This window comes from Hydra vulgaris, chromosome 15, assembly GCF_038396675.1.
Source record: "Hydra vulgaris chromosome 15, alternate assembly HydraT2T_AEP".
Classification (NCBI taxonomy): Eukaryota; Metazoa; Cnidaria; class Hydrozoa; order Anthoathecata; family Hydridae; genus Hydra; species Hydra vulgaris.
In genome coordinates, this window is record NC_088934.1 from 48,179,808 (window position 1) to 48,203,953 (window position 24,146).

A 24,146-nucleotide genomic window follows, 5' to 3' on the forward strand; every position below is an offset into this window, starting at 1 on the left:
TTGCACGGAGAAACAGGCTCATATACATTAAAAATATAATATATTTTGTTATTCGAACTTAATTGAAAGTTAAATGAAATTTTACAATTGTCACCGAATTTAGCTGAAATCCGAATTTCTATTTCAAATTCGGCACATAAGCCGAAGTCAACTTCGCCCTTCAGTAAACTTTTTAGTCAAAATTTCAACGATTATTCGCCGATCCTTACTAACATTATTTACTTAAAATTGTTAGAATCCTTGATTCTATCAACTTTAAGTATGTAATGTTATTGCAAAGTAAAGGTTGACATTTTTTTGTAATACAAGTGACCATGCTGAGAATGCAAAAGGCAGTCAAGTGAAGTTTTTTAGTCCTAAAAACAAAGTTATCATTCGGAATTATTCCACGTACGTAGGGTAATTCCAAACATCGATGGTTTTATTTTTGCCGTAAATTTTTATTTTATAATAAGATTTTTAAAATTGCTTTTAGGATTTGGGACTGAATAGTTAAACTAATTGATAAGCAATAAATATGATCAATTTTGTATAACTGGTGTCTTTAATTCGCTTTCCCCAAATCCCTACTCTCCCCTAAACTAGAAATTCTTATTTTCATATATTCTTTGCATACAATTTGTATTTATATACTTTGTTGTATATATATATATATATATATATATATATATATATATATATATATATATATATATATATATATATATATATATATATATATATATATATATATATATATATTGTATATATTTTATTTTGTTGACGTATTTTCCATGCACCTTGGTGTATTAGATATATTCGTAAAGTCTCAAAAGAACATGACGATGTTTTTAATGTTTTGTAAGATATGACATGGGTTGATTATTTGACATTTCTTGGATATTAAAAAACATGTTATTACGATAATCAAATAAATTTGCCGTTGGTCAAAAATGTTGCAATTTTTTATTATTATTATTTATTTCGTCAATTATAAACATTTTTTCAATGTTTTTGTTTTACAACAACATATAAATAAAATTTAAGTTTGACAGGAGCAAATAAAAGACAGAATCAAGCCCCTATAGTAAGCGTAAAGTATTTTTACAATTTTCTCGTTATATAAATTTACAAATACTCATTATATAAAGTTTTATATAAAGTTTATTAATAACTACAAGAGAAATACGATAAATTGCAATCAACTGAATAAATAAATAGATAAAGTAAGAAATATAACAAATCTAAAAATATTAAAATATCATTTTTTATTGCGGCCATACTTTTCATATTTTTATCAAGAACTATGTCCTATTGACTCATTCTTCTATATGAAATTGAGAAGTCGGATTTTTTAGGAGTTGGTAAGTTAAATGGGGTGCAAAATTGGCAATACAAAATTGATTGAACTTTGTTCTACAAAACGGTTCATTTAAAAAAATATTATTTCTTATGCGTATTAATATTTGGTTTTAAAGAAAAAAGGTCGTTAAAAATAAATAATGATAAATTGTTTTTCCTTATAAAAGTAAAACATAAAACATTAAATATGTGAAGTTTATAAACATCTAGTACCTCCATATAATAAAAAAGTTTGAATGTGAAAAGCTATCCGCATAATTAACTACGGCAATAAAGATGTTGTAATTACCTTTTCTTCATACATCCCCAGTCAATAATTCTATTATTTAGATAATTGTGTATATAATAAATTGGGTTAAGTTTTTTTGTTTCGGTAATTTTGGGCTTTGCATAAAATGCCAATATTTTTAGAAAGTTTGGTACTTACGTGATTAATAAACACCTAAGAATTTTATAAAAATATTATTTTTAATTATAATTTTATCAATATAAATTTGTGGTATATTCTTTGGTAGAAAACGTCTTTTTGCGCGTGAGTAAAAAAATCCATTTTGTTTTGTGAACATTTAAAGTTAATTTATGAGCTAGAAATTAGAAATGTGATTGAGTTCTTTGATTGTAGTTGAAAAAAGTTCATAAGTATCAGTATGGGATAATAAAAGGATTAGTATCATCAGCGAACATTTTTTTATTTATTTTGTTCTTTAAAACAATTATATGCAATTTTATTATTTTAGATTATCTTAGGTTATAATAATTACAATGTTTTACAATATATATGTTTTCCAACTGTTAAAAATTTTATATACATTTTCTACTTTATATTCATGTTATAGTGTATTTTTTTTTTCTTTTTCGATTTTTTTTTTTTTTTTTGTATTTTTCGATTTTTTATTTTTTTTTGTGTTTTTTGATTGTATATTATTTTGCGTTTTTTATTAGTTTATCCATTGTGCGGAAAGATGTCGAGAACTAGGTAAGGTTTAAAAAAAATTTATATATTTAAAGATAGTGTTCAATGTTAGTTAAGAATGTTTTGTAAGGAAGGAATATATTAATTAAGAAATTATAGAAACCTTTACACAAACACCACTTAACAATCACTACATGTAACACTTGGATGTTGAAATTATATATCATAAAATAATGGCTGGTAGTACTTTTCTAATCATAAATAACAATAATTTTGTTGTAAAAAAAAGCTTTGCAGAGAAACGGAGGTGTTTACTAAACATTTATTTTTGAATTTTGAGCCAGTGTATTAATTTAGCTCATATGCTTAGTTTTAACTTCCCGTTCTCTACTTGGCAAAATACATTACTGATACAAAAAAGTTGACAGAAAATGTCCGTAGTGTTTCTGCGGACATGACAATTATATTTTAAAATAATAATGTTTCTGATATTCTTGATTATTACCCTGATCACTCTCATTGGGTCAATTTTTATGTTACTAAAAATGTGGTGGCATCTACTGTTCCATATTGCACTCATGATGGTTTGAGTGATTGTCAACAGCAGCTGCGAAGTAGGGTTTTTCTCCGATAAATTCGCTGTTTCTATCGAGAAAATCGAATTTATCGGAGAAAGATTTTTTTGGGATGTCAAGGAGTTATATACATGTTTAAAATACTCCCATATTTTAACAGAAGGAGGACAGTTGGCAAAGATATGAAGATTGACCTCAATTTTACCACAAATTTTGCATTTGTTATTTTTAACAATCTGTTGTCTTGTGTATTTGGCAAACAAGGTGGCAGAAGGTAGACTGTTGTGTAAAAAACGAAAGAGGATATTTTGCGTCGGTCCGAAAGCGTGGGAAGTAAATTTTTTTATCCAAATTTGGGTCCACGGCATTGTTGTTTTTGTTGAACTGTTACAGAAAATTTCTGCTGGCACGACTGTCTTTTTATTTTTTTCCACTTCTAGGTAAAAATTCTTTGTTGATTTTCGGGGGATGTTAAACAGGGACCCGTTTTTGCCTAATACTTTAATAATTTTTTGCTTTTAAACCATTTTAAAAATCTATTTTTTGGATTAAAATGTGATGATCGACCATTACAAAAGCTTTGATAGGTCAATAAAAATGCGTAATGTATATTGAGACTTTCAGAGATGTACAAATTGAATAGTAGACTTTCAGAGATGTACAAATTGCTCAGTTGAAACTTTTCTGAAACTATACTTATTACTCTTTAGTAAGTTGTTGGAATTAAAAAAGTTTTAAACCCTGTTTAACGTAATTCTAAATTATTGTTGGAATTAAAAAAGTTTTAAACCCTGTTTAACGTAATTCTAAATTATTGTTGGAATTAAAAAAGTTTTAAACCCTGTTTAACGTAATTCTAAATTATTGTTGGAATTAAAAAAGTTTTAAACCCTGTTTAACGTAATTCTAAATTATTGTTGGAATTAAAAAAGTTTTAAACCCTGTTTAACGTAATTCTAAATTATTGTTGGAATTAAAAAAGTTTTAAACCCTGTTTAACGTAATTCTAAATTATTTTTGGAATTAAAAAAGTTTTAAACCCTGTTTAACGTAATTCTAAATTATTGTTGGAATTAAAAAAGTTTTAAACCCTGTTTAACGTAATTCTAAATTATTGTTGGAATTAAAAAAGTTTTAAACCCTGTTTAACGTAATTCTAAATTATTGTTGGAATTAAAAAAGTTTTAAACCCTGTTTAACGTAATTCTAAATTATTGTTGGAATTAAAAAAGTTTTAAACCCTGTTTAACGTAATTCTAAATTATTTTTGGAATTAAAAAAGTTTTAAACCCTGTTTAACGTAATTCTAAATTATTGTTGGAATTAAAAAAGTTTTAAACCCTGTTTAACGAATTCTAAATTATTGTTGGAATTAAAAAAGTTTTAAACCCTGTTTAACGTAATTCTAAATTATTGTTGGAATTAAAAAAGTTTTAAACCCTGTTTAACGTAATTCTAAATTATTGTTGGAATTAAAAAGGTTTTAAACCCTGTTTAACGTAATTTTAAATTATTGTTGGATTTAAAAAGGTTTTAAACCCTGTTTAACGTAATTCTAAATTATTGTTGGATTTAAAAAGGTTTTAAACCCTGTTTAACGTAATTCTAAATTTTTAGAAAATTATAGAAAGAATAGAGATAGAACAATAGTTATTGAATCTGCCACCTTTTTTATAGATAAGGGTAACTGGCTGTTTTTAAACATTCAGGAAAAATACTTTGATGAAAGAGTGCTTTGAAAATTAAAAGGAGAAACTTTTTTAATTGTTCTAAGCAATCTATAACAATATTTTTATTTCATCTGCACCAGTTGTTTTATTCCTTTTTAAAGGTTTGAAAGCTTTCTCAAAATCATCAAATAAGAGTTTGGCAAATAATTAATAAAATATTTATTGAATTCATGAGCTATTATTTGTGGCTCATATAACCTATTGTTATTGATTTTAAGCATATGGGACAAAGAGCTTGAGCATGTTTTTTGTTTTCTAGTAATTTCTTTTAATACTTGCCAAGTGCTTTTTGAGTCATTTGTAACTCTATTAATAAGTTTTAAACAACTATTTTTTTTGTACACTTATTTGTAGTATTTGTAAATTTTTTTTGCTAGCTGGTGTTTTTGCTTTCAGATATTTTATGTATACCTTTTACTTAGCTTCGGATGATTTTTTGAATCCCATGGTAACCAGGAGTCCTTAAAGTGTTTTTTTTTCCCTTAAAAAATCCCTTGGTAAACCAGGAGTCCTTAAAGTGTTTTTTTTAAATATAATTGTAGCAATTGGAAAATTAGACTCATATGCAGAAGTATGTTTCAAAGAATTTTTCATAAACGTTGTTTGCATTATAATTAAAGTGTTTCCAATGTAAAAATGAAAGCTGATTTTTAAACCACTCAATATATAATGGTTTAAAAACATGTTTGTTTATAATTACATTGAAAATTTGTTTTGGCTATATTTTTATAGCCCTTTAGAATGCCCTAAACTAGAATATGGATATGGAATAAAGTTTACAATAATTATACTGTCATCTGCTCCTTCGATTTACCCAAGACCACATTTTAAGTTAGTGGTTAGTGTTAAGTTAGTTAAGTGTTAGTGGTTCAATAAAAAATGTTAAAAAATGTAACAAAAAACTTTTATTTCTCTTTTTATTGAAAATTTTTAATGTTTCCTAATTAATTTAAGCTAAGCATGAGAATGACATTTGTTTTTTTTATTGCATCAACCATTTGATCATAAAACTAATAAATCATCAACCATCTTATCATAAAATCAAAAAGATCATAAAACCAATTAAATATATAACAATACTGTTCGTTTTTGAAAAAATACATGAGAACTTTAGTCAGCATCTAAAATGCTATGTTTTGTTACGTTTAATACATTGAGTGACATACATATACTGCATAATGTTACGTTATTTTGTAATGTAATAGTTTCTTACAATCTCAACAATAGAAGTGAATAGTAGAACGTGGTAAAGAATTTTGTGTCACTGACATTCTTATTTTTATGTTTGACAAAACTATGTTTGTGTTTAATTAATTAAAGTAACAAAAAACATCAGAAAATGAAAAACATTAGAAAATGAAGCAGGGTGAAAGCTCTACAAAACATGTTTAAGCTAAAAACATGTTTACCACAAAGCTAAAAAACATGTTTACCACAACGTTGGTTGTAATTTGTGCAATCATAGTCATAAAAATCAACATTTTAACCTAAAACTCTGGACAAATATTAAACCACATGCTGATAAAATTTTGTCATAATTTAAAGTTATTGTTCGGGGTAAATTATTACTAATACAATAATTCTTTGAAAAAGACAACGCAGCATAATTGATAGGCAACTCATTTTTCTTAAAACCAGCATAACTCCTCTATCATAACCTGTACTTTTTGTAATTTTCTATTAGAAAATACTACTCAACAATTTCTTTCTAGTAGTAATTAAAAGAAAACATCTGTGAAAAACATATCCATGTTTTTTTGATGGAATGCATGAATCGTTATTTTACTTAAAGTTATACCCTCCAGCATGAGTTATTTTTTAACACTTTTTATTATTAAATTTTATTTGCAGTAACAACATCTTCTTTTTCTTTTTAAAATAAAAATTGCAATAGTTTTAATTAAGTTAATATTAATAGTATTGACTCCTAATAGTATGTAGTAAAAACAATAATGGTAATAATTTATAAATAATTGCAGTAATATTGTAAATATAATTAATTAAGATAGCACTATAGCATTTTGAGATTTATTTTCATAATCTATAGTATTCTTTAAAAATTAATTAATTTTTCTGTGAAATAAAATTTGAAAAGTTAAATTATTAAAAAACAACACATAAGAAACTTTTGCATTTATTTTTTCATTTATATTTTTTATTTATAATATTTTATTTATATTTTTTTTTAATTTTTTTTTTATTTGTAATTAGAAATTTCAGTATGAGAAAACTTAATTTGCAAAAAACTACCGAAGGAAATTTAAAACGGTTAGAGACATTTTTTCTTAAAAATCAATATCCAGACAGCAATGAAAGACACCACATTGCGAAAACACTTGGAATGCATCCTAAAAAGGTATTCTGAGTTTTTAAAATTTATAAAATACCAAAAATAATTTAAAAAAATATAAAATAAGTATAATGTATATACAGTATAAACAATTAAATACTATAAAGAACATACTGTGCCACAATTTATATTGTTTCAAATCATTGGGTTTTTGTAAATTATTAGAATTAATTAGACATTAAGCTTGCAAGTTAAAGAACAAGTTAAAAATATGGGTATGACCAAAGGAATCACGTTAATCATAGATATGTAACATAGAACTATAAACATACAGCGTAGAAATCAAAATATGAAAGTTGTTGCTTAAAATATTAACTTTGAATAATAATAGTTTTATGCTTTTGTAGTACTTTTAACCAGAGGCGATTCTAAGAATAAAATGAATGGGGGCGGGGTGGAGAATTCTTTTATTTCTATAAAAAGTACCGACTGGCTTCTTAAACAAAATAAAAAAAGATCCTCAAAACAAAAATTTAGCAACTAAATTGTGTCAAATACCCGACTAGCCTATTAAATTCGTAAAAAAGCCGACTATAACTAGAAAATCACCTTCTTTGGGGGTGGGTGGAACACCCACTCCCGTAAAATTGCCCCCTACCCCCGTGAAATCGCCTCGGCTGCTAACGGAGCTAGAAGCTGAAAAATTGACCGGGATTTGTTTAACATTATTTGAAATATTATCTGGAGTTTATTCTGTAGGTGAATGCTGGTGAATCATTTTAATAGTTAGGTGCCAAATGGTTCGTTGCTTTTACTGTAACGCATGTGCATTGCAATAAGCTTAAGGTACACAATTGTTTACCCAACTTTGTTCAAGAAGCTGCCATCTTCAATTATTTGATACTGATTTGCATTAAAAAGTTTTCTAATGTATTTTATATTTTGGTTTTTGAAAAAAGTTCATCTATTTCTCAATTTTAAACTTAAAAACTAAAAAACTTTTTAACAAATATAATCAATAAACATGCAAAAAAAAAAAAGTTCACAACTCAGCCTAAAAAATTTCAATTTTAAATTCAAAATCAAAATAATGAAAAGATTTTATAATATAACAACAGATCAATTATAAAACATTCACAGGATGTCACTGGAAATGTACTTTAGATGCGCACACTCTTTCACGTGCGTAAAAGAGTGCGAGCATTTAGAAGAGCTTCTTACTTCAACAATGAAGCTGGTAGACACTTTGGTTTCGGATCTTCCATCTGGTCGTAAAGTTTCTTTAGATAAATAACTTTTTCATTCAAGAGCCCCGACAAAGGTATTGTGTTGCACTAAGTTTTTTAAAGTTTATAATTTTTAGAAAAATGTAGTTTGTATTTTTTTTAAAGAAATAATTAACTTTTAGATTAGAATTGAATTAATAAATATCTAGATAAGAATTGGTAATATTTTTGCTAGATTTAGAAAAAGGTATTAAATAATGCAGCTTATTTTTAAATTCAGCAAAAATACTGTACAAAATAAAATCCTATAGAGATACAATAAGTTCCTTGCCGAATGCAAACCTATTACTAAACGGGGAAGCAAAAGGTAAAGTTCAAACAAGTAGTAGAGATTGTCTACAACTTCGATATTTATACCTAGTATACGTAAACGATTATTTACGCAGATTGTGATTTTTTGTAGTGATTACTTCTTGAATTCAACGAACAGTTGTTAAAAACTTTTGCAGTAAAAAGTCATTTTAAGAGAATAAAGCTTTCAAATAACATTTCAAAATTTTCTCTTATAAACGCAAAGGCTCCATTTTGAATTACTGCTGGAATAATTATGCTACTAAAACTGTACCACCTTAGGCGCCTCTGATAAAGATACTATCACCTTTCTAAAATTTTCCATCTTTTTGATTTATAATTTAAACAATCGGGATATTTTATCACAATCTTGTCATATAACTTCCACAAATATCTAAGCAGTTTTGCTCCTTTGACTCATTACTCATTGTTAAGGAATTAAAATAAAATAGTAAATTTGTCGAATGACATGATGTTGAAAACTTATTTACCGATTTCATTTAAGAAAGTCATCAACATAACTGATTGGTTTTTAAAAACTGATATATGCTTAAAATTTTTATTTTAAATTTTAAACGATATTCTTTTTTTCTCTGTATTTTATTAACAGTTTGCATTTTATTACTATTTTACGTACGACAATATTTTAAGTAGGACAATATTTTACGTAGGACAATATTTTAAGTAGGACAATATTTTACGTACGACAATATTTTAAGTAGGACAATATTTTACGTAGGACAATATTTTAAGTAGGACAATATTTTACGTAGGACAATATTTTAAGTAGGACAATGATGCAATCTTTGATTCAATAATTTTTCAAGCATCTCAATAAAAATTCACTTCAAAAAACACTTCAAAAATAAAATTTACTATAGAAAAAAGAACAAGATAATGTAATTGCTTTTTTAAATCTATTTTCTAAAATCCAATTTTACCAAGAATAGAAGATTCCCTAAACTTAGCTGGAATTCGATTTTAATAGAAGTTCAGGTTGAATAAATAATTTATGAAGCCGTATATTTAAACTTTTAAGCAGGGATGGCACCAGCATTTTTAGTCTTCGAGATATCTAACTTCCAGACATGGATCAAACTCCAAACATTTATATGTTTATACTTATGTCAAATAAAGATGCTTTGTAAAAAAATTTTAATGATTGGAGCCTAGGAACAAAAAAGCCCCAAAGGTTTAGCCCCTCCCCCTTCTCCTGCCCCGAACGTGATAGCAACAAGTTGATGAAATATTTTTTGAACTATTTTCAACTAGACTTCATCGATAAATTTTAAGTTTCATAGTAAAATATTTTAGCGTTTAAAATATATGACCATATAAACTCCCCTCAATTTGAGGGGGTTTGCAAAAAAAAAGTCTTTTTCTGTAGCTAATTCAAGGCGGATCCATAGAGTAGGTAGGGGGGATGGAGAGCGATGGGAGCGATTGCCCCACTAATATAATTTGAAAAAACTTTTTTTTGTGATTAATACTCAGTGTTTGCATCCTTTTATTAAAAAAGCATGCAATGTTAACTAAAATATTATAGTATCTTGAAGTAATTTAAATTTAATGAAACAGAACTATTGAAGAAAGGTTAGAGAGTTTTGTCGTTTAACTAAATACGTATTTAAAACCTTAATTTGTTGATTATTTTAACAGCTCATATAATAAGTTCTAATTTACAATTAGCCGACAAAACACTGAATCACGTTTTTAACATTTGCTGAAATTTTTTTAAAACATTAAGTAAGGCCGATCAGACTTGTTTGTTTTCTTTCATTCGTGTTCTAAGCCAGTTTTAAATTTTTTGCAGTGTTAAAAAGCTACGTTTAGCACTGGAAACACTTACAGGACATGAATTAATAATTTGAAAAACTTGTGAATGATTGGGTATTGCTCCTGGTAACATAAAACAAAAACAACAGTAAGATTAGTTGGCAGTGATGTAGTTCCTCCCTCGTCCTTATTTCTTAAACATTTGCGCTACCATAGTTTAACTTCCGATATAAATTCTGGTATAGGTAAGTTTTGGATAATAAACCCAAGAATGACGCCTTTGGTATAACTGATTGCAGAAACTGTATCAACAATATCTTTATGATTCAGTGTAATAATATTTTGACATCGAATAAAAGATTTAAAAATACTTCAAATTTTCATTAGAAAAACTTGTTTATGCACAATATCAGCACATGAAGTATATGAGTATAAATTGATTGCCTGAAATATTTCTCCGTTGTTTTTGAAAGTATATATTGACGGTAAAACTATTTTTATTTTTTTTTTTTAGATTATTCACCTCCCCAAGGCCCGAGGGGGGCCACTACAGTCGAGGAGGCTACTTTTTTTTTTTATTTTTTTTAGTTGTTATTCGTGGTACAACCCTCTCTCAACTCTTTAACTCCGAAACACGAACCTTTCTGAGCAAGGCCGCTGCGCGGAGAAACTAAGTTGAGCGCGGTACTTCCAGGGACGTGGTGGGAGTCAAACTCCGAACCTCTCGCTTATGAAGCGAGCGCTTTTACCACTACACCACTACCGCATATAATAAATATTATCTTTTTAAATTACTATTTTTCTGCTGCTCTAAAAATTTCCTAAACATTTCTTCGCAGTTTTCTCTTTTTTTTGTTTTAAAACAATTAACAGATATTTATTGCAATATTTTACTTTTTGTAAATCTAAACTTTTTTTTTGAAACAAAACTGACTGAGCCCATTTGTTAGAGAGAACACATATGCAGCACAGCCTAAAGACACAATAAAATCACTTTCTTTAACTGATAATAATAAAATTCATGCTTTTGATGAGGATGTTGTGTCATTTCGTTTAGATATATTTTCCAGTGCATCAATTGTTTATATGAAGCTTCAACACTAAATGTTGGCAAAGCCACGTTTAGTGTTGAGGTTCCATAAACATCGAGCATTTCTAACAATTGTTGGATAAACCTGAGTACAAAAAAAAGATTTGTTCCATCCCAGATTTTTCTACTCGAGAAAAATTTTTGAAACTCCATCAAATTGTTCTCTTGGATTTTGTTTTAGCTGGAAAAATTAACTCATCAGTAGGTTGCTCGATTTTAGGTTCAAAAATTTTACAGTTAGTTCCGACGTGAGCCATAATTAGATGTATTATAAAAATTTTATTACTTTCGTTTTTTGCTTCCTTTTTTTATAGAATTATCATTTAGATGTAAGTATTTTTTTAAATAATTTCAGCTACTAGAGGGTACTTTGTTTCATTAATGTAATTTTAAAATAGACAGAAACGTCTGTATACTAAGTAATTGGTTGGTTTTGCTTGAAGAAGTAGCAATTTTTTGGACACTATACATATTGGCTTATTTAGCACTAGCCTCATTTCGTTCGTTTTTCCATAACATTTGACAATAGCTGGATGTTGTTAAACTGCTTATATTACTTAATAGAGCACAAATTCTCATACCGCAATAATCTGTATTATTATTAGACGGTTGGGACAAGCATTATCTATAAATATGACTGTCATAGTTTAAAAGATCATAAGCTTCTATATTATTATGATTTTTATCAGCCTCTGTTTCTATTTGAAATATTTTTTTTTTTTTTTTCTACATTTTTTGCCGTATAAAAATATAAATACAACCAATATTTCCAATATACAGATGGCCGGGGCAAGAAGAAGACACAATTTGTCTTATCGCCAAGCCCCGAGATTGATTCCGTAAAAAATAAATAATTTCGTATAGAGTATATAAATGTTGCCAATATATGTAAAACAAGACTTTATTTTTAAAAAGATAAAACAAAAACAAAAAGTTACAGGGTCATAAAGAATTTTTTTTTTTTTTTTAAACTTAAAAAAAATTTCCTTTAAAGTAAAAAAATAATCAATAAAAAGTAAAATAACAAATTCTTAGCAATAAATATTAAATAAATAAGTATATAAAGATTAATATAAATTTGCACAAAGTAAAACTTGCAATAAAAAAAAAAAAAAAAAAAAGGTTTTTAACAACTTTTTTTTTTTTTTTTAAATTAATTAAGATTAAATACTAAAATTATTGATAAAACGCAGAATTGAGAAGAAATTGAACCATTCCAATTAAAAAATATATATATTTACATGTATGTTACATATATTACATGTATATTACATATATTACAAAGATAAACTTTAAACTAAATCGAAAAAACTTATCTGTGTCACCCGAAAATATCAAGCACTCCATCCCTAACTAGGAGCATTTGCTTCAATTTTACTTTAAATTCGACAAGAGTTTCAAGAGTTTTAAGTTTATTAGATAGGATTTTATTCCATACTTTTGGTCCTCTAATGGATAATGAAAACTCAGTTGTGGCATAAAAGCTTTTGGGCTGAATATAGGTGTTGTTTGAGTATCTGGTTAAGTATCTATGTTTATTTATTTTGAACAACGAATTAAAAAGGTTTAGTGTTGTTCTTTTATTAACTTTATACATGAAAATTAAAAGATGAAAAATATTTATTTGGTAGACGTTGAGAATATTCAGCTTTATAAATAGTTCTTTGGAGTGAGTAAAAACGCCTGCATTAGATTTCTCATTGCATGTTTTTGTTTATTAAAAAGTTTTTTAAATTTGTTTTGATTTGTGCTACACCTAGCAATGTTTGCGTAATTCAGATAACTATGAACAAAGGAGAAATATAACAATTTTAAACTAGTTTGATTTAAAAATGGCCTTGCATTATAAAGTAAGCTAATATTTCTTGAGATTTTACTTTCAAGATAATGTATATGATTTGTTCAAGTAACTTTTTCATCAAGGAGTACTCCTAAAAATTTTAATGATTGTTATTTACATTATTATTATTTTTTTTTTTACTTTTATCACACTATTCACTATTTTTAGCGGTACTTTAAATTCTATTTCATTTTTGTTTTTACAACCTTTAATATCTGACTATAAGTCATGAAAATCATCCTGGGTTCAAACAAAGAAAAGAGCTTCTTCAGTTGTAAATGCGTTTTTCCTGATCATATTTTTACTTACACTATAACGATAAAAAAAAGTTATAACAAAGAGTAACAACAACATCAACAAAATAAAATATTTTTAACATCTTATGAGAGAGCATTAAGCAACTATTAAGCATGATAAACGGTTGAATAATTTATAAGAGAGAATCATTACAGTTTTAAATAAATTCACACCTAAAGTATTAATTTATATGTTTCTAAATGTAATGATTTCAAGATAAAATATATATGTAAAAAAAAATAAAAATGTTTTAACACATTCTGTTTGTTGTAGCTGTATGGGTACCTTGAAAAAAATTTTTCATAAACAGATATTTTCAAACACCTTTAGCATTTCCTTTTTTTCTTTATGCAGACCAATCGTTTAACAACATTATTTTTCATGCAACCATATTGTATTTCCATATTTGTTTGTGGACGTTTTTGTCAAATTATTGAATAAAAATTTTTATTAAATTTTAGATAAAAAATAAACATAGACATTATACTCAATAAGAAAGAAAATGCTTTTGTGAACAGAACTGCCCGGTTGGACACGCCTCATCAAAAATATTTTGGCAAAGAAAGATCTCGTTATCTTTCATCTGCGTTTATGTTTGTAAAACCAAGTAAAATACTTAAAGCATATGGTTGTCTTAGTAGAATCTTGAAGTAGTTCCAGGACTCTAGTTCTCTACTCGAATTATGTACTGTTTCTGATCCTAGTCGTGTTCAGTTTCTCCACATTTACCCTAAGGTGCTGCTGATCACGGTTTGATCTCTCTAAAATTATTATCTCACCTCACCTAAAGACGAAGCTAAATTGTTTTCTAAGAACTTCTCATCAATATTAGCTCTTTATTCCACTACGTTCTATCTGATATATAAATTGCTTGACGTACGTATCACTCCAGCTTCTGTATCTAAAGTGATTTCCTGCTTAGACGTTTTTTCAGATTGTTGTCCTGACGACATACCTGTCATAGTCTTGCGGAAGTGTTCTCCGAAGCTGTTGTCTATACTTTCAAAGCTATTTAAAAAGTGCTCATTAGAGTCTAGTTTTCCAGCCTGCTGAAAAGCAGCATCTCTTATCCTTTTTTCAAAAATTCTGGAGAGCAATCTGACTCGTCTAATTATCATCTTATTAATCTTTTTCCTATCATAAACAAAGTTTTTGAGTCTTTAATTAACAAACGCTTGATCTCTCATTTTGAATCTAATAACTTTTTTCCTGATTATTAATGCTGTTGATTTGTTAACGGTAATAAGCGATAGATTTAATTGTGCATTCGATAAATGGGGAGAGGTTGAGGTTATTGCTCTTGACATTTCTAAAGCTTTTGATAAAGTCTTGCGTGCTGGTCTTCTCCATAAGATTTCTTTTTACGTTGTATCAGGTAACATCTTTAATATTATTAAATCCTTTCTTACCAATTGTAGTATAAAAATTGTAATACTACCATTTATTCTTGTCTTGATAAGAAGACAACACTCTCTGATTGCCTAAAGGGGAATTTGGGCTTGAAAAGGATCTCACTTCTGCTACAGCATGGGGCTCTCAGTGGCTAGTGAACTTTAACTCAGATTAAATCCAATTTTTTTAGCTAATCGTTATTGCAATAATCTAGATCTTCCTAGTAATGGTAATGTACTTGATGAGTTATCTACCTTTCGTCTTCTAGGATTAACTCTTAATTCTGATCTTTTTTGGAAACCATACTTCAAACTGATTGTAAAATTAACATCTGCTAAAGTTTTATCTCTTTATCGCGCTCGCCACTTTCTTACTCAGGATTCTTCATCTCTATAAATCTCAAATCTGTCCTTTTACGGAATACTTTTGCCATATTTGGAGCGGATTTTCCAATGATGCCCTTTCTCTTTAAGACAAGGCGCAAAAGCCCATTGTAAACGTAGTTGGACCTACTTTTACAGCCAACCTCCAACCATTATCACATTGTTGTAATGTTGCTTCTTTTTCTCTTTCTATAAATGCTATAATTAGTGCTGTTTTAAACGCTAGTAGGGATGGCTCTTTTAATTATCAAAAAGTAAATTGCTTAAAGTAATTTTAAACGTTTTATGTAAATTTACATTTCCGTATAAGTAATTTATTTTTTTGAAACAACTTTTACTTTATACTGTAAGTTATTTTAATTTCAAATGTAAGTTATCTAAAAGAAGATTACATCAAAAAGTAATTTACTTTTACATTTAAAAGTTAATTACTTTTGAATATTACATAACTAAATATATAAGTTCCTCAAACTTTAACTTATATTTACTTATAAAAGTAAATTAAATTTACAAATAAAATAATATTTTTTAAGCAGGAATTTTTTATTTTAAGAATAATAATAAATCTATATTAAAAATAAATTATATAAAATAAAATTTAAATTACGTAAGCTAACATTTTATATAATTTGTAAAGTAAATTAAAAGTAAGTTATATAATGTAAGTAAATAAATTTACTTATATTTTACAATAACTTTGACAGGATCTCGTACCAAAGTAATGCAAAAAAGTAAAACTTTAAGACTAACATTTAGTTTGCCGCAACACTTGATTTGCGCGGTTTTAGTTATTTCTTACCTATAAATTTTGAAAATACCAATAATAGGTTTCTGCCCATGATTAAATTCCTCTTTTGTTCCGGTCCATGATAGTTTTAGCTATAATAACCATTCTCTGAATCAAACCGTCTCAAAAATATTCACTCTCTGGCCAGCCATTCGAAAGGTTTTAGACAAAGAATTTAGACAAAGCTGAAACAAGGCAGTTAGCAGAAGGTGCATATACCCATCGGATACTCAGAAAGGGTAGTTTATTTAAACGGAAAATAACCGGCGCAATTGTTGGTTCTTTTTTACAAGTTTTTTGTGCAAATATATTTATTATTTCAAAAATTAAGGAGATAAAGTTTAAACTTGTCCTGAATTATGGGGGCTGTAACACCATGCGTTAAAGATTAAGGAGCCCCGAACTTTTTAAGAGGGCGATTTATTTTTGTAAAGATTTTTGCCACTTTGATACAAAAAAAGTCAACATGCTCAAGAATATCCCTTGACTCTTAAAGTCTTGGTTTAAACAATTACGGTACTTTTATATGGGCATGAAAAGTTTAGAACTTTTCACGTAAATATCTCTATCTGCGTGTAGAATTAGAGGCCTAGCTACCGCAAGGCCAGTATAAGCAAAAACTACAGTCCCACAAGCAACTGAACCTAGAGCCGCAAGGTTTAGGAGCCCTATGATATATTTAAAGAAATTTTTTTAGAAATGTTATTGTTCCAGAGAAATAGAAATTGAGCAACTTGCCCACGTATGTCTACTGACCAAAATATTTTGCTACGCCACTGTGTAATATACGTATAACCCGAAATGTAGCTAAGCAATGATTTATACGTAGATTAAGAAATAAAGCTTGTGGTGTTTGGAGCCTGGAAAAAAAATACCATAAAACATTTACCACCCCTACCGCAAATGTGAGGGCAACAAATTAGTAACTTTTATTTTTTAATTTCTTACACCACATTTAAGCCGACAGTTTTTAAAATTCAAAGCTCAAGTGTTATGATTATATATAGTTAACACTTCAACCAAATAAGGTGGTTGTTTCAACATTTTTCTAAACATTCTAATGTGATATAAACAAGAACATACTTAAGTTTGGCACTTAAGTATGTTTTATTTACCAAAAGTATAACTATTATTCAAAAACATTGATTTTTTATTATTATATTAATATTACATCTCAGAATTTACGCAAGTAGACATCATTATATTATTGGTTACCATAAAGTCTTTAAATGAGTTTGATATGGTTTTTAACTACATATTAAAAGACCTCATTTATACGTAACTGTTAATAATACTATTAGTTAAAAATGCTGTTGATTAAGAAATTCTAATCGGTTTGGTGATAAAAGGAATCGCCACACTTTCAAATTATAAAACCTTTTACATTGCTTTTCACGTGGTATAATACCACGCAATACTTGTATTTAAATCAATTTAAAATTAAATCTTGTATTTTGTTTAATTTATATTTTCATGGATATTATTTTTTAAACCATTTTATTTATATGGTAAAAAAATTAAATTATTCAAAATTTCTGTTATTTATGCAATATTTCTTCTGTTTTTAGTATGTTTTTTTAGAAATTGATTTCTCTTTTTCTAAAATAACATACTAAAACAGGAGAATTTAGTATTTCAGCTACACATATATTAAATTTTTAGACATCCTCCCAAAAAATACAAAACTATAATTGTCAACTAAAAAAAAAACTTATTAAACTCAAACTTCAGAAAAACACATTATCATCAATTTTTAATGACAAGTTTTTAATGACTTATACGTAAATAATAATAATAATATTTAGGGACTCGGCAGTAAGACTATTTTTGTCTTCTTCTTGTTCCCGCCATTTGTATATTTTACAAGAGAAAAATAATAATTTGGAACGGCAAATTTAGAAAAATAAAAAATTATAAAAATTAATAATCAATCACTGCATTAAAGAATGTCTTTTAATAAAGGCTCGTTATGTAATAAAAAAAACAAAAATCAATGACGAAATTAAATTTGAAAAAAAAATTAATTTGATAATTTTTAAATTAATAATGATAAAATAAGAATAATTTGAACAATATTATATTACTTTTTGATAAATACAAATGATCTTATAGATTAAAGTCACTTATAAAAACTTAATTTTCTTCGTTATTCTTTAAGTCTGCGTCATTTGATTACGTATTCACGAAAAAAGAGTTAAATTATCTTTCGCTCCGAACTTTTGAATGAGGAACAGAATTTCATTGTTAGACAAACTTATAACTTAATTAAAGATAGTATTTTAAATCCCCTAAATGACTGGGAGTTTGTTCAAAATTTATATGGTGATGGTTTTTAAACACTAAGAGATTATTGCATGACATTAGAGACTTGTTAACGAACTTAAATTTAGCTTAAAATGTTAAAAAAATGTAGAGCGGGACTAGTTGAGCACAGTTGGGCAAGTTGTTGGGCAGTTAAAATATCTCAAAAACTACGTATCACATGACAAAACATCTAATGGATGAAAAGATCACATGACAAAACATCTAATAATGGATCACATAACAAAATATCTAATCGATGATTTATGCTATTTTTCTCTTATATGCTTTTAAACTTTTTATCTGCCATCACTTAAGTGTTTATAATTTACCAATTTATTGGACTTTAGATTAAAATTAGCTGTTTTTTCTTAAATTTTCTTTTTAAAACCTACCTAATGTCCCACCTTGTCTTGTAGGGGTAAGTTGAGCAGCTTTGAGGAAAATAAATAAAACTGAACTATAAAACACAATGAAACAACTTTGATGAGAAATAATAGTGCGGTACATTATTTATATACATTTTTTTAAATTAGTAATTTTTAAATTGGGTTTCAAAGGTCAAGATAAGTTGTATAAAATTTTATTTTTATATTTTATGACACTTTCTTACAATTTAATTTTTCTCTTTTTAACTTACGTCATTAAAGTGTATAAAATAAAAAGTTTATAAACTATACACACGCTTACTGTTAGTGAAAGTTTTATTGATGGTTCACCCAAGTTTTGTACCATACATGTTCATTTATTTGATAATTTTTTAACTTACCACGCACTATTGCTCAACTTACCCTGCTGAGGGAGGTTGTGCAGCTCCGCAAACTTTAGGCAATATCTTCTTAATAAAATCAAAAATAATACTTTTTTCTTAACAAACTTTTAGCAAGTTAAATTATCTTTCAAATGTAGAAAAAAATTATGTAAATCCGACGCACCTACATGAGATCTGTTAGATTTAGTAAAAATTACTAGCCCTGCTCTACCCTATATATAAATGTTATAAACTCATCGCTCTTACACTAATGGTATGAACGGGAAGTTATCATTTTAGGGGTTTATTGTTGACAGAATCCGATTATCGCAATACTTTTGAAAAGCTTTACATAAGCATGAATATATAAATGTTTGGAGTTTGCTCTATGTCGTTACATAAAGTTAAATTCTCAAACAAAAACAAAAAGCTTGCTACGGGCCTGATTTTAAATATGTGATTGGAATCTGGTTGTTTAAATATTGTGATTTGCAATTTAGTAAACTTTTTTACTTTAAACTTTAAAAAATTTAAAATAAAAAAAGTATCAAAAATTTCCTGAAAGAAAAAAAACTTGATTGAAATTGAAAAGTGTTTTGAACATCGAGACACTTTTCTTTACAATCGATCGTATAATTTTAAATTTGAAAGTGTGCTTTTTGAACCATCCTACTAAATTTGCAGCATTAAATTAATTAAAATAAGCGGCTGTTGTGGCTATGAAAAGTTATAAATTTTTTTTAATTCCTTTTACTTTTACTTATATAACTTTAATTTTTTTTTTATTATTCTTGATGCTATTTACATCAGTTATTTTAAATTTTTTTTAAAAAAACTGTCTTATAAAAAAAACTCTATATTAAAAAAACTCGTTTATTGTTCTTGCTTTGGAAATGGCTCTGCATTCTGCAATTTTATCCTAAAATTTGTATTTTGGATTTTATTAGGCGTGGTTGTAGTCAAAATCCAATCTTACCAAAATGAAAGTTATTTCTGTAAATAACTAACTAGAATAATTGTAAGATAATAAAATAATAAAGGAATAATTGTTGTCTGGAATAGACTAATTGAAATTAGTTCATTCCAGAGAACAGTTTTATATTTTTTTATATTTTATATTTTTTTATATTTTTTATTTTTTTATTTTCTATTAATAAATAAATTTGAAAAAAAAATTAATTTTCATTTCTGTTAAAGTGGTTGTAACGACCAGGGCTGACCAGAGCCATCCCGAATGGGGATGAAGGGGTATCCCCATCCTTCCCTCAAACTGTTGTATATGCATTTGAGTTATCACATTTGTACATTTAGCATTTCAGTTGGCAAGTTTTGAAGTATAGTTGGCAAATGTCAAATATAGCAGAACCTTTTTTTGTGTGTGCGTGTGTCTCTAATTATCAAAAAACACATTTAACCCCCTCCCCTCCTCCCCCGATGAGAGACCTCTTTGGAACGGCCCTGACAACAACCACGCGTAATATGAGAAAAGCAGCAGCATAGCTACAAATATGCCCGGCTCCTTTACAGTAAATTGTTATCAGGGCCACTTACCTATTTTTGGGGAAAGGTAGTTGTACCCTTATTTATATATAAATAAGGATACAACTACCTTTCCCCAGAAAACAAATTTAACACGCATGGTAGTGAAAAATTAATGGCAAGATTCTGGGACAACTGATAGCCGAGAAAGTGAAGTCAATCTAACGTTTGAAAAAAATACAAGTTTATTCTAAAGCACCATTTTAATTTAATAAGTTTTTATTTTTCTAATCATTCTTGAGCGGGTTAAACACCAACGCAACAAAAAACAAGGTTATTAGTGTGCCCGCAACCTATAATAGAAGATTGAACAGCTTTCCTTACCATTTTTTCTCAAATAGAGTATATATGATAAAATACAATAAAAGATTATATCTGATAAACACTCCTTTAATCATATAAACTATATCAGTTAGTTTAAATGATTATAGTAGAACTGCCGTTTATGATATATGTGAAAAAGTTAGTTTAAATAATTATAGTAGAACTGCCCTTTATGATATATGTGAAAAAAAATCCTTTTCCGATGCCCCACCACAAACACTGCCCACATACATCAGATTATTACCTTAAGCATTACCCAGAAGTGCCCTCAAACAGGCGATGGATTTGAATACGCTACCTATCTCTAAATTTATGTTAAATCAACATGAAATGATTTTTTTTAAGAAAGTAAATAATATAACTTACATTTTACTTACTTACAAAGTAAAGTATAAAATTTCAAAGAAAAAGTTTACTTTTATTTGTTAAAGTAAATAACAATTTTTTTCAAATTACTTTTATGTAAGCAGTTATTGCTAATTAGTTACTTTTACACGTAAAAGTAATTTTTTGTTATGATGTAGTTTTATTTTACTTTGTAAAGTAAATGTTATGTTTTTTAAATATTATATTTACGTAGTGTACTTCATTAATAGCTTTTTTTACATTTAAAAAGTAAATTACATTTTGACGTACATTTTTTACATAATTATAACCAAAATTACTTTTCAAAGTAGTTTACTTTACATAACTTACCATTTTTTTCCTCAAACATCAGTCCTTTGACATTTGCTCCCTTTTTCTTATTTTCGTGATTCTTATAATTTGCAATCTTATAAATTGACTGTTAATCGTTATCTTGCTCTATAAACGGTATCTTTTCTCTTCCAGTAACTTCCAACTCTAATAGTGGATGCTTGCAGCCTTGTTGGAAGTGAAGATGTTAAAAAAAAAACTTCTTCAAGATCACATGCAGAAACTTGAAATATTCAATCTGACGAGGTGCTTCCAATTAAAAAGATTTTATACAATTGTTCAGTAATCTGAAAGCAAACATATAAAACTACAACTTTAATGGAGTTGATCTTCAACACTTGAACAGAGAGTCAAGTATTCGTTAGAGACTAAGATCAATAGTGAAATCTTTTCATGAGAGTATGTATCTACTAATTGTTTTTCCGAACTTTTCAGGTAACACACATTAAAGTTGGACTCTTTTATTATATGAAATTTATATTAAGATTATGTTACAGTACCATGGAGGAACATGTTTTAGAAAAGCAGTTAACAAATTTTAACTTGTCTGAATGTATTTTGTAAAGAAACAGTCAGTCTCTTAAAGTGTCATCCAGAACTAAAAGATGCTAATGATACTAATTGTTTTATCTCGATTAATTTTGAGTAGTATTCATAGTTTTTATACAAATGTATGTATGTTTTGTCGAAGTTTTTTCTTCTAGTGGTTTTAACTTTTAAAAGCTGTCAGAATTGGGAAACATGACTAAACAAATGTATTCTTCTCAAAAAGTTTGTTTTTAAAGTTTCAAAAAAGATAATCAAAAATTCTTCATCATATTTGTGATGGTCATGTGATGTTGTCAAAGTTTCTTTTTCTACAAAGTATAAGTATGTTTTTCTTGTAATATCTTATTATTTAGAAGAGAAATCTAAAATTATTACTGTATAATAAATACTAGAGAAAATTGGAAATATAAAAAAAAAACTATTTTTGATACTAATCAAGTTTTTTTTTCATTAATATGTCACTGTACAATTATATATGCCATACAAATCGTTTTACAATTAAAATAGTTACAAATTTTAATTCAATATTATACAAATAAAAAAAATTACACACACACATACACAACCACATACATACATATTTATAAATATATATAAATACATAGACATAAAAATATATAGATGTGCACATAAACTAACTCTTAACAATGAAATATAAGCTAGGATCTGAAAGAAGATAATACGATCTTGTCGTCAGAACCTTATAAAGAAAGAAGAACCAAAATAAAGACAAGTATAGTATCTTAAAAAATAAAGTTAAAAAAAAGTGCAAAAATTCAAGTTGTATAACAACTTTCATAATATTAGAATTATTTAAAATTATTATTAAGTCAAGGAATTTTTTAGGTGGAGTTTGGAATGGTAAAAAAATGTTAGTCGGTCAAATTTCACAAAAAAATATTGTTCCATAAGTGGGGTCCACGATAAGCACGCTAAGCAAAATTGATTAGACTTTGTGTGAACATCGAACGTCAAATCTCTTGCTATTGAGCTTGAAAAAACAGAGTCAACACAAAAATTCAAACATCTTGCTACTGTAATGCATAAAATGCAATAAGTAACCGCTGTCTAAATGTAATCCGTAACCGCAACCGCAGTTTAAGATAATCTGATTTACATAGTTAAATTGTCCAAAATGTTGAAGATTCAGATGACTTGTTTTTTTATAATGAAAACATGTTTCTTGAAATAGCTGCAACTACGTGCATTTTTTCAGTTAATGATTTCGATAAATAATGTTTTAAACCATGGTGTTTAAACTTTCTAAGATTCATTTAAAACTGTAACTTGTATTCTCTAAGGTTAAAAGAATTAAAAAGTTTTGAAACCATGTGTTAAATAACATAGACCAACATAAGACTTTTTGCTCCATAAAATTGAAAAAAATTAAAACATTGCAAATAAATTAAAAAAAAAAATAATGACCATTTATTTAAATATTTTTTATGCATTTAACTATTTAGTTTTTTTTTTTTCATTGAAATTTTTCATTAAATTTCAAGTAAAATTCATGTTGATTAAATTATTTTTTGTCATCTCTATGACGTCATTCGCACAATGAATATATCTAGTGTTTATATTAACTAAATACTTAACATAAATACATAACATATTTGAACAATAAATATCTTCATTGCTCCTGTGGTTAGACGCATCTTTCATATAAGTTCTATAGAACTGAAATGCAATTTATGAATATGAAATATGAGTATTAACGTTTATAAAAGGTGAGTATTAATCATAAGGGCTATAAAAAACAATTTTAGAACTAATATGAAAGATATATCTTAATCGTAGAGGGTATGAAATGATTACTTTGAAATTTAACTTTGCCTAACATTCTGAAACAAAGAGTCTAGACTTAGTTAGTAAAACTAGTAAATAATAGTTATATAGGTAATAAAAACCAATAAATGAAAATAATAATATCAACAACATGATATTTTTAGGGTAGAAGTAAAAGTAAAAACCTTGAGAGAAACCTTGGAGAGTGTG

At 27.1% G+C, this 24,146-nt stretch overlaps 1 protein-coding gene across 3 annotated transcripts in view; it reads left to right on the top strand.

Annotated features, from left to right (window-relative positions):
* The window catches only part of LOC136091595 (uncharacterized), a 28,028-nt gene that overhangs the window by 1,779 nt on the left and 2,103 nt on the right, over positions 1-24,146 (top strand). The window contains exons 2-4 of one of the 3 annotated variants that reach the window (XR_010644103.1): positions 2,284-2,317; positions 6,771-6,915; positions 21,738-22,472. Coding sequence is in view for 1 of the 3 variants with exons in the window: in XM_065819288.1 (XP_065675360.1) it covers positions 2,304-2,317; positions 6,771-6,915 (159 nt within the window). In the remaining 2 variants the exon portion in view is untranslated. The remainder of the gene's footprint in view (positions 1-2,283; positions 2,318-6,770; positions 6,916-21,737; positions 22,473-24,146) is intronic. The other 2 variants (XR_010644104.1, XM_065819288.1) reach the window with 2 other exon arrangements.